General features: G+C 49.8%; 2 protein-coding genes across 2 annotated transcripts; both read left to right on the forward strand.

Annotated features, from left to right (window-relative positions):
* Nucleotides 1–972: 972 nt before the first annotated feature.
* LOC127138223 (uncharacterized) lies at nt 973–6,573 on the forward strand. The gene is made up of 2 exons (XM_051064614.1): nt 973–4,665; nt 5,911–6,573. The coding sequence occupies exons 1-2, from the start codon at nt 973–975 to the stop codon at nt 6,571–6,573; spliced, it is 4,356 nt and encodes a 1,451-aa protein (XP_050920571.1).
* A 4,512-nt stretch (nt 6,574–11,085) lies between these two features.
* Nucleotides 11,086–12,004, forward strand: LOC127076849 (uncharacterized). The gene has a single exon (XM_051018639.1). It carries the CDS (start codon nt 11,224–11,226, stop codon nt 11,752–11,754), a length of 531 nt encoding a protein of 176 aa, XP_050874596.1. The 5' UTR covers nt 11,086–11,223; the 3' UTR covers nt 11,755–12,004.
* Nucleotides 12,005–13,614: the final 1,610 nt, after the last annotated feature.

Below are 13,614 nucleotides of genomic sequence, written 5' to 3' on the forward strand. Positions count from 1 at the left end.
ACACAACTGAGGTGCCCGCGACGTGGGTTGACGGTGAGTGGATGGAGATCGTATGAGGAGGACCCGCTCGCTGTCCGACACGTGTTTAAGGGGCCGGGGAGACGTTCGTCGGGCGGACTGTCGTCCACCTGACGTATCCTCGTGGTCGTGTGGACATGGTCGTTTGGATGTGGGCTTGGCGAGCATTGGACCGTGCCGTGCCTGGGGTCATGGCCCAGTCCGGAACAATATATATATATATATATATATATATATATATATATATATATATATATATATATATATATATATATGTTCCGGACTGGGCCATGACCCCAGGCACGGCACGGCCCAATGCTCGCCAAGCCCACATCCAAACGACCATGTCCACACGACCACGAGGATACGTCAGGTGGACGACAGTCCGCCCGACGAACGTCTCCCCGGCCCCTTAAACACGTGTCGGACAGCGAGCGGGTCCTCCTCATACGATCTCCATCCACTCACCGTCAACCCACGTCGCGGGCACCTCAGTTGTGTCGGGCAGAGCCCTAACGGCATCCCACTCACCACGTCACCCAACTCCCCTATATTGTCGCCTTAGGGATAGGGGCAGTTGGACCAGGGGGCAGACTTTGGTCTAGGTCTTAACGCTTCTTACGCGTCCCCTGGCAGCTCCTCCTTGGGCCTAGCTAATCCAGCCCATTAGGAGCCTTGGCCCAGCGCTGGGGGCTCACTATAAATACCCCTTTCATGGCAAAGGGGCAGGTATTCTAACTCACACTCTGATAACCTCATTCTGTACCTTTTCTGACTTAAGCATTGGAGCACCTTGCAGGTACACCCCCCTCTCATTTCATTCTCCGGCCCATTAACCAAGACCGTGGAAGGCCCTCCTGATCAGGTGAGATCAGTGGCGCCGACTGTGGGGACTAGCTATCCCCATCTTCATCAAACGAGGATCAAAAGCTCATTTGTTTCTGTCCTTCCAACATGGCCGGAGAACAACATAGCGATCACAGCCGTCCCCTCGTCAACTACAACATGGACGACGGCCCCCCATCCCATGAAGCGGACGTTCGGGACGGTCATCCATCCACCCCGTCTCCAGAGCCCCAAAACAACGGAGATGTCTCTCACGCCCACAATTTAGGGGCAGAGACATTTCATCCCATTCCCGTTCCCGTTGAAGGAGACGCCGTAATGATTGCCATGGTGAATGCCCTCAATCAGGCCGGTTCTATGCTCCACCAGCAGCACGAACGAATCATGGCCCTCGAAGCCGAACGACAAGAGGCCCGGCCCCAGCCGGTGAGTAGGATACAACAACGTCCGGAGCCAACGAAGAAGCGAGGACGTCGCTCTCCCGAACCCCACGCCAGCAGGGCACGCGCCCATCGTGACGGTGGTCGAGCGAGAACATCACCAAGGCGCGGGCACAGCCCCGACAACAACGAACTGTCTCCCTTAAGGAGCGACGAGGAAGATTTGCATTGCCCCCTATCTCGGGCAATAATGGAAGCCCCGCTCCCTAAAGGCATGGAGAAACCGCCAAACCTAGCTGTGTACGACGGGACTACTGATCCCGACGATCACGTCGACAACGTCAACGCGATGCTCGACTACCGCAATGATATAACCGGGCACCTCAAATGCCGACTGTTCTCAACGACCCTCAGGAAAGGGGCCATGGCCTGGTACAAAAGCTTGGCCCCTGAGTCCATTACGTCATGGAGAGTCATGAGGTCCATGTTCACCCGGCACTTTACAGCTTCCCGTCGTCACCCCAAGACTGAGGCGACCCTTGAAGCCATAGTGCAGAAGAAGAATGAAACACTGCGCTCATACATCGAGCGATTCAACCAGGAAGCTGTCGAGGTAGATACCACCGAGCACATGAAGAAGTATCTCCTCGAGAGAGGTCTCTTACCCGGCAGTGAACTTAGCAGAGCCGTAGGGATCGAGCCTCCCCGCACCTTAAACGAGCTCCTGCATAAAGCCCAGGCCTACATCAGATACGAGGAAAAGCAGGTGGCACACAATGCCCGCAGCGGACGTAACGCTGGGGAGACCGAGCACTCAAAACGCGAGGACACGAGCATTTCCCGTCGCAACGGAGACAGACGAAGAGAAGAAAGACCTCGCGAGCTCCGGGAAGGAAGAGGCCCCGCGGGCAGATATAGCGAGTACACCTTACTGACAGCTCCTCGAGAGCGTATCCTCGCAGAATGTATCAACTCTGAATTTAAGCAGGGCAGGGTCAGGTTCCCAAAACCGTCTGCACCAAAGCCCCACACCGACAAATCAAAGTACTGCCGGTTCCACAGAAGTCACGGGCACGTGACCGAAGACTGCGTCCACCTGAAAGATGCGATTGAAATTTTAATCCAAGAAGGGCACCTGAAGCAGTACACGAGGAAGAACGAAGCTCCCAGACACGACGAGCCAGAGAAGAAGAGACCCCGGGAAAACACACCCCCCGACAACTCTCCCTATCAAGTGGCCCTCTGCGTGTCACGACCGGAAGATTTCTTCCCCCCCGAACCATTGCCCGAGGGCAAGATCACTGCACTCAGCCCCTGGGAAGACTTCCCTACCACACTGGTGATATCAGGAGGAGGAACTAACGGGGAATCCGCGGCCCTCTCCGTCAAACGCAAGTTCGACGAACTCCTACTGACTGCCCCCGAGCAGAAAGCGACATTGACAAAATACCGGGGAAAATCCAACCCAATATCCTTCTTCCTGGAGGAACTCCCGGGCGGATCCCCGAACTCGGCCATCCCACTATTGATTAGAGCAAAGATGGCCCGATTCGACGTACGACGCATCCTGGTCGACGAAGGCAACTCAGTGGATATCATGTACGTCCACCTCTTCAAGACTCTGAAGCTAGACAAGACCAACTTAGCCCCCTACGTCGGATCAGATCTCCAAGGATTCAACGGAGCAACAACCAGACCGTGGGGATATGTTGAGCTCCTCGTCACTTTCGGCGAACAAGAAACGGCCAGGGAAGTCAAAATCCAATTCCTGGTCGTAGACTGTCCGTCTCTCTACAATTGCATCTTTGGACGCCCGACACTGGCCGAACTCACTGCGGTCCCATCCACCGTCCACCTGAAGATGAAATACTACACCAAATTGGGACGTGTGGTCACCATCCATGGTGACATCGAAGCAGCCCGGCGATGCTACGACGCCGCAGTAAAAGGACAGGCCGTAGTCAGCACGAAGAGCAACTGCAACAACAAAAAACTCAAGACCGAGGATCCCGCCCGAGGAGTCAACGCCATCGACCTCGACTGTCGCGTCGGGCTGGACGAGACCGAAGAGGGGAGGTTCCCCAAGGAACGCTCTCTCGAACACCCGGTCCGACCAATCCCCGACGGGGAGTTCGAACTCATTCCTCTTGGGGACGATCCGGAAAGGACGGTGAAGATAGGTAAGGGACTACCCGAGGAAACAAGAGAAGAGCTAGTAGCATGCCTCAAAGAGAACTCCGACCTCTTTGCGTGGAATGCCGCAGAAATGCCCGGGCTGGACCCCGAGATCGCGTGTCATAAGCTAGCTGTAGACCGGGCAGCCAAGCCCATAGCACAGCGTAGACGCAAGCAATCGCCCGAAAAGGCAGAGGCTGCCGAGCGAGCTGTAAAAGACCTCTTAGAGGCAAATTTTATTTCTGAAGCCCAGTACACAACCTGGCTCTCTAATGTAGTCCTCGTTAAGAAAAATAATGGAAAATGGCGTATGTGTGTTGATTATACTGATCTTAATAGGGCTTGCCCGAAAGATGCTTTCCCCCTCCCTAATATAGACTCGCTCGTTGACAACTCTGCAGGTTTTAAACTCTTGTCCTTCATGGACGCATATAGTGGATACAACCAGATCCCTATGTCGCCCGCGGACAAGAAACACACAGCGTTCATGACCCCAACGGGCAACTACTATTACAACGTGATGCCGTTCGGGCTCAAGAACGCTGGCGCTACATACCAACGCATGATGAACAAAGTCTTCAAGGACGAAATAGGGGACATGCTCGAAGTATACATGGACGACATGATCGTCAAATCACACGAGGAAATAACCCATGCTCGACACCTTACGAAGGTATTCAAACAGGCGAGACAGTGTAAAATGAGGTTCAACCCCGAGAAATGCACGTTCGGAGTCCGGGCAGGCAAGTTCCTCGGTTTCTATCTCACCGAAAGAGGGATCGAGGCCAACCCCGACAAATGCCGGGCATTCTCGGAGTTTCCGACCCCGAAAACCAAAAAATCGATCCAGTCACTCAATGGAGTGCTCGCCTCACTCTCCCGTTTCATCGCCAAGTCCGCCCAGCACGCATTGCCATTCTTCAGACTCCTTCGCAAAGAGGCTACCTTCGACTGGACCGACGAATGCGAGCAAGCGCTACTCCATCTAAAGAAGGTTCTGTCCCAACCCCCGGTCTTGTCACGGCCATCAGAAAAGGAAACCCTATACTTGTACCTATCCGTGGCGACCGAGGCCGTCAGCGCCGTTCTAATAAGAGAAACCGACGAAGGACAAAAGCCCATCTATTTTACGAGTAAAGCACTCCAAGGTCCCGAGCTCCGATATCAGCAAATCGAAAAGGTCGCCCTGGCCCTCATCAACGCAGCGAGGAGACTACGATATTATTTCCTCGCACACACGATAAAGGTGAGGACCGATCAGCCAATCAAACAGCTGCTCGGGCGCCCGGATATGGCCGGGAGGATGCTCAAGTGGTCACTAGAACTCTCCGAATTCGACATACAATACGAAAGTAGGAAAGCCTTGAAAGCTCAGGCGCTGGCCGACTTCGTCGCGGAGATGACCCACTGCCCGACTCCAGCAGAAAGCGCCCACAAATGGACGATCTTCGTCGATGGCGCCTCTAGCACATCAGGCAGCGGGGCCGGGATCATCCTCGAAAATGAAGAAGGGATCCTGATAGAGGTATCGTTAGCGCTAGCGTTCCCAACATCAAACAACCAAGCCGAATACGAAGCCTTCCTCGCAGGCCTGAGGTTAGCCGAGGACCTGGGAGCAAAAGAGGTAAAAATATCCACCGACTCCCAGCTCGTGGCCTCACAAGTGCGAGGAGAATACCAAACCAAGAACGACAACCTCCTCGGGTACTTGTCCCTCGTCAAAGAAAAACTTGATAGATTTGAAAAATGGGAAGTTCAACACATACCCCGCGAGCACAACACACGAGCAGACGTTCTCTCGAAACTAGCCAGCACGAGGAAAAAGGGTGGGAATAAATCAGTAATCCAAGAAATTCTCCCGCGGCCCAGCATCGACAAACTACCGCCTCCACTCGAGGTCAACGCTATTGGAGATGCCCACTGTTGGATGACACCCATCTACAATTACCTCACACGAGACGAACTCCCGGCTGACCCGAAAGAGGCGACCACTGTCAAACGACGCGCATGCTCGTACGTACTCCTCGAAGGCAAACTCTACCGGAGAGGATTCTCCATCCCACTACTCAAATGCGTCGAGGAAGAGAAAGTCCCCGACATACTTGGAGAGATACACCGGGGAATTAACGCTCAACACCTCGGCGGACGATCGCTCGCACGAAAAGCCCTTCGAGCAGGCTACTACTGGCCGACCCTGCAAAACGATTCGAAAGAGCACGTCAAAAGATGTGACAAATGCCAACGACATGCCGACATGCACCTCGCACCCCCGAACGACCTCAAATCACTGTCTTCCCCATGGCCCTTCGCGTGGTGGGGCATGGACATCCTCGGACCCTTCGTCACCGGATCATATCAGAGTAAATACCTCATCGTCGGGGTGGATTACTTCACCAAATGGATCGAGGCGGAGGCACTGGCTAAAATAACCGCGCAGAACATTCTCCGGTTCTTCAAACGCAACATCCTCGCTCGGTTCGGTATACCCCAGGCACTTGTCACAGACAACGGGACACAGTTCACGGACGGAGGATTCCAGGACTTCATCGCCAGCCTGGGCACCACACAACATTTCACGTCTGTCGAGCATCCGCAGACGAACGGGCAGGCAGAGGCGGCCAACAGGGTAATCTTACGTGGCCTCAAACGCAGACTCGGCGAGGCAAAGAGGGCATGGGTCGAGGAGCTACATAGCGTCCTATGGGCCTACCGCACGACACCACATTCTACCACCGGGGAAACCCCGTTCCGACTAACTTACGGCACCGAGGCAGTCATCCCGGTGGAGATACGGACGCCAACGAGGAGGACAGAGGAGCCCCTAGACGAGGAAATGAACGATGAAACCCTTAGAGCCGAGCTCGACCTAGTCGAGGAGATACGTTCCGAAGCAGCTCTCCGGGAAACAACCCTCAAACAAAAGATAGCACTACGCCATGACGCGAAAGTCATAAAAAGGGAGTTCCAGGTCGGCACCCTGGTCCTCAGAAGAAACCAGAAAAACCCGAGAGAGGGCAAACTGGCGGCCAACTGGGAAGGCCCTTACCGCGTCCGCGACAAAACGAGCAACGGGGCCTATTACCTAGAAAACCTACAAGGAGAACAACTCGCTCGACCATGGAACGCAGAAAAACTTAGACAATATTACAGCTAAATACACCACGGGGAGACGTGGCAGGTACGACCACGCTCTTCGTCCCCAAAACCCCAGGGAGGAACCACGAGACCCGGGAACGATCCGGGGTCACATAACAAACACAACCCTCCCCGAAGGTTGGGATCTTGACCAAGGCTCAACGTCGAAGTACCAAGACTGGCAGGGCACCCAGCTCGCGATGGGAGGACCCAAGCCTCGGGACCAGGGTTCGAACAACGGACCCGGGCTTCGATACCCACGGGCACAAAGCCCGACACTTCGTCGGTTCCCTAAACCGAGGAGATTAACAAAGTCGAGCAGAGTACGAATTCATACAAACAAGTATCAGACACAAACGAGCACAATGAATGATAACGAAAATATTCATGCATTAAAAACGATAAGAGTGGCCGAAGCCAAGTACGCCCGAAGGCCATATCACAACGCCCGAAGGCCAAAATACATAAGGCACGCAGGCCATGGTAAGAAAAACATATAAACTAAGACTCCGCTCGGAGCTCCTCTTCATCCTCTTCTTCTTCTTCTCCCCCCAGCTCCTCCTCCACTTCAAACGGGCAGATGATCTCACCATCCCGGACGCAGCAGTTATAGGCCGGCCCTTCCGTCACCAACTCAGGGTTCAGAAGCCCGAGCTGCTCGACAGCATTGTCGAAACCCTCTTTGAAGCAGGCCACAAGATCTTGGTTGAGAGTCCGAATATGCCCTAGCAGCTCACCGCGCGAGCCAAAGGCGCGTTCCTCCTCGGTCTCATCTGCCAGAGGACGGACCTTTCCCTCGAGAGACTCAACCTGAGCCCGTAGGTAGGCGTTGTCCTCGGTCAGCTTCTGATGGTCGACCACCTGCTCTTCCAGGCTCGCCTTAGCAGCCTTCAACTGGTCCCTCTCCCTTTCCACCTCCTCCAGCTTCTGGCGCAGCCCTTCCTGCAGCTGATGCTCTTCTTTGTAGTCCGACAGATCTTGAGATAGTCTTTCCTTCTCTGTCCGAACCTGCAAAAGGGCTTCCTCCAGCGAGGCGGTGGAGACCGAAGTGTCGGTCAGAACCATGGCCGTCTCCATCACCCGGATGACGGCAGCAATATCCCTGGCCAGATCTTTCCTCCGGGCAGCAACATCCTGGTCCAGAATAGCCTTGGCCTCAGGCGCAGGCACAGCAATCGACTCCTCGGCCTTGAAGAACGACCGTTCCACATAGCAGGGAGGCAGAAGATAGCTGCCCGGTCCATGCGAACCTCCTGGAGACGACCTGGTAAGGGCCCCAACCGGACGCTTCCGTTTATGGAGGGGAGAAGCCGCTGGCGACGGACTGCTATCAGGAATGGTGATCGGGTTAAGCCGAGGAGGAGAGGAAGGAATCACGCTCGCCGCCTGCGAGGGACCGACCCCGGCATCGCCAGCAGTCTCCGAGACACGGGCCGCAGTTTTCTTCTTCTTCTTGGGCACCCGGTCAGGAGCGCCGACCTGATTCGCCAGCTTCAGCACCCGATCACGAGCATTGGGCATGGCACCTGCAAATAAATTACACACAAACGTTAGCGACCGAAGTCATAAACAGAAATAAAAAGCTAAACAAAGTCTGCCTACTCAATAACGCCAAAGCTTCCTCCTCGGTATCACACTCGAGCAGAGCCTTCGTATTGATATAACGCGTCTCGGTGATTAGCTCCCCGGCCTCATCCAGGTAGGGCACGCCCTGTCGATTCGCCCAGAACGCCAAGCTGAAGCTCTGCACGTAATCGACCAGCTTCTTGTACGCGAGCCTATCCTCCTCGCCGAGCATCGCGTACTTGACCCGGTAATGCGCTGTGGAGAGATCGAAATGATCACGCTGCCACCTCAGCGGTATCTTCGACATCAGCGTCTCCTCCCCGTTGGGTTCCCGTTGATAGTAGTAGAGAGAGTGAAGGGCAGCCCGGGTAATCGGCATCACCACGTACCACCGGCTTTTGAAATGGCGAACAGAATCCTCGTACGTCTTGAACAGACGCACGGGCTGCTTGAAAGAAACCCAACTGTGGCGGCCACGGGAACCGGACCTCTGGAGATGGAACACGTGGAAGAAGAGAGCCCGGGTGCAACCAATGCCGAGGAACTGGCAAACTAACTCGAATGCCCGCATAAATGCGAGGGCATTAGGATGTAGTTGGGACGGCGCCAGCCGGAGCCACTTGAAGACCGACATCTGGAAGGAGCTGAAGGGCAGTCTCATCCCCGCCTCACGAAAAGCAAATTCATACATGGTGAACTGCTTCCCCGGGAAATGATGACAAATGCGGTCTTCTTCCTTGGGGGCGCAGCAATACCAGTTCGGTGGATCCTCCCGGTTTATGGCCTCGACCATAGCGTGAGCAGTGATGGCTTCGTCACAGAAGTCTGATTCCTCCTCCAAGGGCTCGTCCGCAACCCAGGAGAAGTCGACCTGCCCGGAAGAGGAGGCGTGTTCGGTACCATCTCGGACACTCCCATCCCCGACAGGGAGACGAGCGATTGTCGCGTCGTCGGTGGAGGACCCAGAATCTTCCTTCCTCGGTCGTAAGCGCCCGGTAACACCTGAAACGCAGACAGAAAGAGTGAATTCGACGTCGTATCAAATCCACCCTTCCACCGCAGGTCAAGTGAAAGGGCGTAGCGGCGACGGACACTAACCGTGCTCAACTCGGTGGCCCGCGCATTCTATGGAGACCGGGCATAAACTTCATACAACCTATGCAAGTGTTGCCCGGCATATGAAGTTTATGCCCGGTACAGTAGGATCCCAACCCTATTTTCTACCATCTAATATACACCTACAGTCCACTACACTGTCCCTAAGTTAAACCTAACCACATTTCTACGAAAATAGCATGCGTTTGACAGGAAACAACAAGGAAAAAGAATGGGTCACAGTGGAAAACCATACCTGACATAGTTAAGTTGAAAAGGTACGGTGGTGTCCGAGCAGAAGACGGTGGTTCAGATAGGAGGACGGGCGGAGACGGCGGTCCAGACGGTTGAGAGAGCAAACGAGAGAGAATGTGGAGAACTCCGATGAACGCGTGAGCAAAAAGAAAAAGTGGAAATGAAGTTACTCAACCCCCTTTTATAGGGCTTGGCACGTGGACCAACACGCTAGGTCATCATTGCCTAGCCTGCCTACGCCGTCTTTGCACGCGAAACGAAGCGACCCCACTAATTCTGAGACACGTCTGTCAAAGATGAGAAGCTGAAACGACCCGAGCACCTATCCCTCTCCTCGACTCACCAAGACGCCACCTCCCCGCGTCATACCCACGTTTACTACAAGGAAGGCGCAGATCAACCGATCACCTCCATCCCCGACATTCCCGAAGAAAGGGTCGGTCATGAATAGGTCTGGTACGACCTCGCCTGTCTAACGATCAAGCTTCCCCATCGTCTCGGGGAACCCTTAGTTGAAACATAAGTCATCCCTCTGGCTCAGAGACTCGACTTGGGGGGCTCCTGTTCCGGACTGGGCCATGACCCCAGGCACGGCACGGCCCAATGCTCGCCAAGCCCACATCCAAACGACCATGTCCACACGACCACGAGGATACGTCAGGTGGACGACAGTCCGCCCGACGAACGTCTCCCCGGCCCCTTAAACACGTGTCGGACAGCGAGCGGGTCCTCCTCATACGATCTCCATCCACTCACCGTCAACCCACGTCGCGGGCACCTCAGTTGTGTCGGGCAGAGCCCTAACGGCATCCCACTCACCACGTCACCCAACTCCCCTATATTGTCGCCTTAGGGATAGGGGCAGTTGGACCAGGGGGCAGACTTTGGTCTAGGTCTTAACGCTTCTTACGCGTCCCCTGGCAGCTCCTCCTTGGGCCTAGCTAATCCAGCCCATTAGGAGCCTTGGCCCAGCGCTGGGGGCTCACTATAAATACCCCTTTCATGGCAAAGGGGCAGGTATTCTAACTCACACTCTGATAACCTCATTCTGTACCTTTTCTGACTTAAGCATTGGAGCACCTTGCAGGTACACCCCCCTCTCATTTCATTCTCCGACCCATTAACCAAGACCGTGGAAGGCCCTCCTGATCAGGTGAGATCAATATATATATATATATATAAAATATTGTGCAAGCTGCAGTTTCTAACGCTGGCTGAGGACGTGAAATGTTTTATTAGTTGTTTAATTAGAGTTAGTAAGATTTGAATAGTATAATAATAGTAAGATTTTTCCTGAAAGTGAACAAACATTTGTTTTATCACTTAATTCAAATATAAAACTAATGAGAATTCTTATCTCCCATCACAAAAAGTTGAGTATAGTTATTTATAAAGTAAATTATCTTAAAAGCCTCTTAAATTTAAATAATTTAATAAATAATTAAATATAATAAAATAAAATGGTTTAAGTGATTGATTGGAATTACACTAACTCATTTTGAAAATGGATAAAAAACCTGTCACTTTTGACCGTCCTTCAAGGCACTATACCCTGCTGCCGGCCTAACTTGTAAGCTTAAGCGGTATGTACCTTAGCTCGAAGGGGCAAGTCCAAAGCAGATTAACACAACAAAGTCCACTTTTTATATATTCACCACCACTATTTATTGGTACCTTGTTTTCATCAAACAAACAAACGGCACCGTTATTTAGGCTTCTGCAGGCTGCATCTATTCCATTCCAGCTGCAGATCATGGGAAGCATGAAAAAAGAATCACACAAGCAAAGCAAGTTTAAGCATTACATTTCAACTCCTGTAAGAATTCTAAAGAAGGCAAAGGATTTATACGTTAATGGGTTATTAGCTTGTTCCGGAAGAATTGCTGGCTCTGCACCTGTTCATATTTCCGTTTCACACCTCCCTGAAGACACTGCTAAGACAAATAGTAGTGAGAGACAGTCATTGAGAGAGATTTTCAGAACCGCGCCGATCAATGAAATGAGATTTGTGATGAATGGAGATAGAACAGTGCCAATAAGAAATACTATAGGGAGTGAAATGGTTATGCAAAGGAGGCAAAGGCAACGGATCGTGGGGTGTAAGTATAATAGAAATAAAATGAGTTATCAGACCGAGTTGAGAAAGATGGGAAGAATTGATGAAGATAAACCTTGTTGTTTTGAGGAAGATGAAAGTGATCATTCTATTTCCAAGGGAAGTTTAGTGTATCTGTATCCAAGAAGTAGAAGGATCAATACTGTTGTCAAACTGCCACCCGTTTAAGCTGCAATTTTGTTGATCTATGGTTAAACTTTTTCAATAGTTTCACCATGTAGTTTTGGGAGTTATAGGTTTTAGTTTCAATGGCTAATAATATTGTTCTCTGTTGATTAAGTATAGCAAAAAGATCTTATTGTTCTTGTGAGTTTTGGGGGTTGGATGAGTTGTGTGTGTATGATGGTATCATTAATCATAATGATCTACTTGTTTGAAGTTAAGTCATTATTTGAAATTTAGAAAGTGGTTTCAACTAGTATTGAACTTGGCACAATAATTATACTAGGAGACTGATATAATCTGAAATGACAGGTACACTTTTTTTTGTTGATAAGATGTGATTAATCAAGTATAGTTTTTTTAAATTTTATTTTAAACTCCACGCCTTTATTTATTTTTATTTTTAAATGATACATATCAGTATAAAAATCATATATAGACGGTATAATTTCAACTATTTCATTCTCAATGATTAAATGATTGACAAGGACAATACGCATGGGAGTTCAGAATTTTCAAATCTAATATAAATGACAACTTTAAATATTAAAGATTTTTTAGTCCAACGACTAATCTACTATATTGAGTCATAACAATATTATGAATACTTTTAAGATTTGCAAAATATTATCATATTAGCAAATAACAAACACGAAGACACAAGTGCTCTTTGGTTTACCATTATATGTCAGTTGTTTTAAACACAACACGTTGTAATTTTTTCCAAAGTTCTATAATATGAGGAAATCAAGTTTCTAAATGTTTAAGGCAAGCAAGTCTTTTCAGGTTGTAAGACAAAGAAGCCTTTTAGTGTGAGGCAAGGAAGTCTAAGACAATATTGTCTCGGTCGTTGTGTGTAATTAAATGTGATTATAGTGAAATCTCTTAAGTGTAAATGAATTGCAGTATCCTCTTCTTAACGTGGTGAATCAATATAAATCTTATGGGTAGATTATCTATTCCTATTTTCTTTATTTTTCCGTTGCCATATTCTTTGTGTTTGAAAAAATATTGGAAAAAAGTTTTCAAATACAACACGGTTCGACGCCCTCCCCCATTTCTTGTATTTTTATCACCTTTAAGTGGGATATGAATTTTGATTCAAGATGACATGATTTCATTTAATTTTCAACTTCTTTAGATGACTTCCTTTTCTAACTCTTGACACCCACCAATGATGATATCATCTTACTTCTTAAACCAATTGCATTTCAAATTTCATGTAGAGGATTATCATGAGTGTTACCTAGAAAATATTCATTTGATTGAGTCATTAAATGTTTAATAAGCTATTCAATCTGCATTTTTAGATTTCTAAGTGATACTTCATTGTTCATGTTAGATGTCTCTTCGTTGACTTTGATTGCTTCAAAATTTATTTGAATCATCTTCATGAATTAAGTGAGAGTTTATTCTAGAAGATAAAGTTTCCTTGGATGTTGATTTTGAGTTAGTTGATTTTGATTTGCTCCCTAGTTTGATGTTTGATCTTAGTCGTTGCTCTAATTGAAATTCTGATGGTCTTTCCACCCTAAATTGTAAGTGTTTGAGATCGAATTACCTCTTAGAAACTTACCCATATAATTGGCTTCTTCTAAACCTTTAGGGACACACTGGTCATTTGCATGTCCTACACCATAAAAAGACAGGCGAGAGTGTGAGCTTGTTGAACATATTGTAATATCATGGTGGAACCTGCAAGTTCCTTTGTTAGGGTTTTAATTTGAACACTCATTAACTTTTGGATGGATAACAATGCATTTTTAATATCAAGCTTGAGCACCCATTTCCTTTTGGAACCCCTATATATAGTTGCATGTCCATAATAAATTCAGAGGGAGCACCCCAATACAATTATTTTGTTGT

Source organism: Lathyrus oleraceus, chromosome 4 (assembly GCF_024323335.1).
Source record: "Lathyrus oleraceus cultivar Zhongwan6 chromosome 4, CAAS_Psat_ZW6_1.0, whole genome shotgun sequence".
Lineage (NCBI taxonomy): Eukaryota > Viridiplantae > Streptophyta > Magnoliopsida > Fabales > Fabaceae > Lathyrus > Lathyrus oleraceus.

Bases quoted from the DNA above. Each gene is read 5' to 3' on its own strand.
- LOC127138223 (XM_051064614.1), top strand. From the start codon at position 973: ATGGCCGGAGAACAACATAGCGATCACAGCCGTCCCCTCGTCAACTAC. The intron at 4,666-5,910 runs GTGAGGACCGAT...GGTATACCCCAG, and splicing joins TCCTCGCACACACGATAAAG to GCACTTGTCACAGACAACGG.
- LOC127076849 (XM_051018639.1), top strand. From the start codon at position 11,224: ATGGGAAGCATGAAAAAAGAATCACACAAGCAAAGCAAGTTTAAGCAT.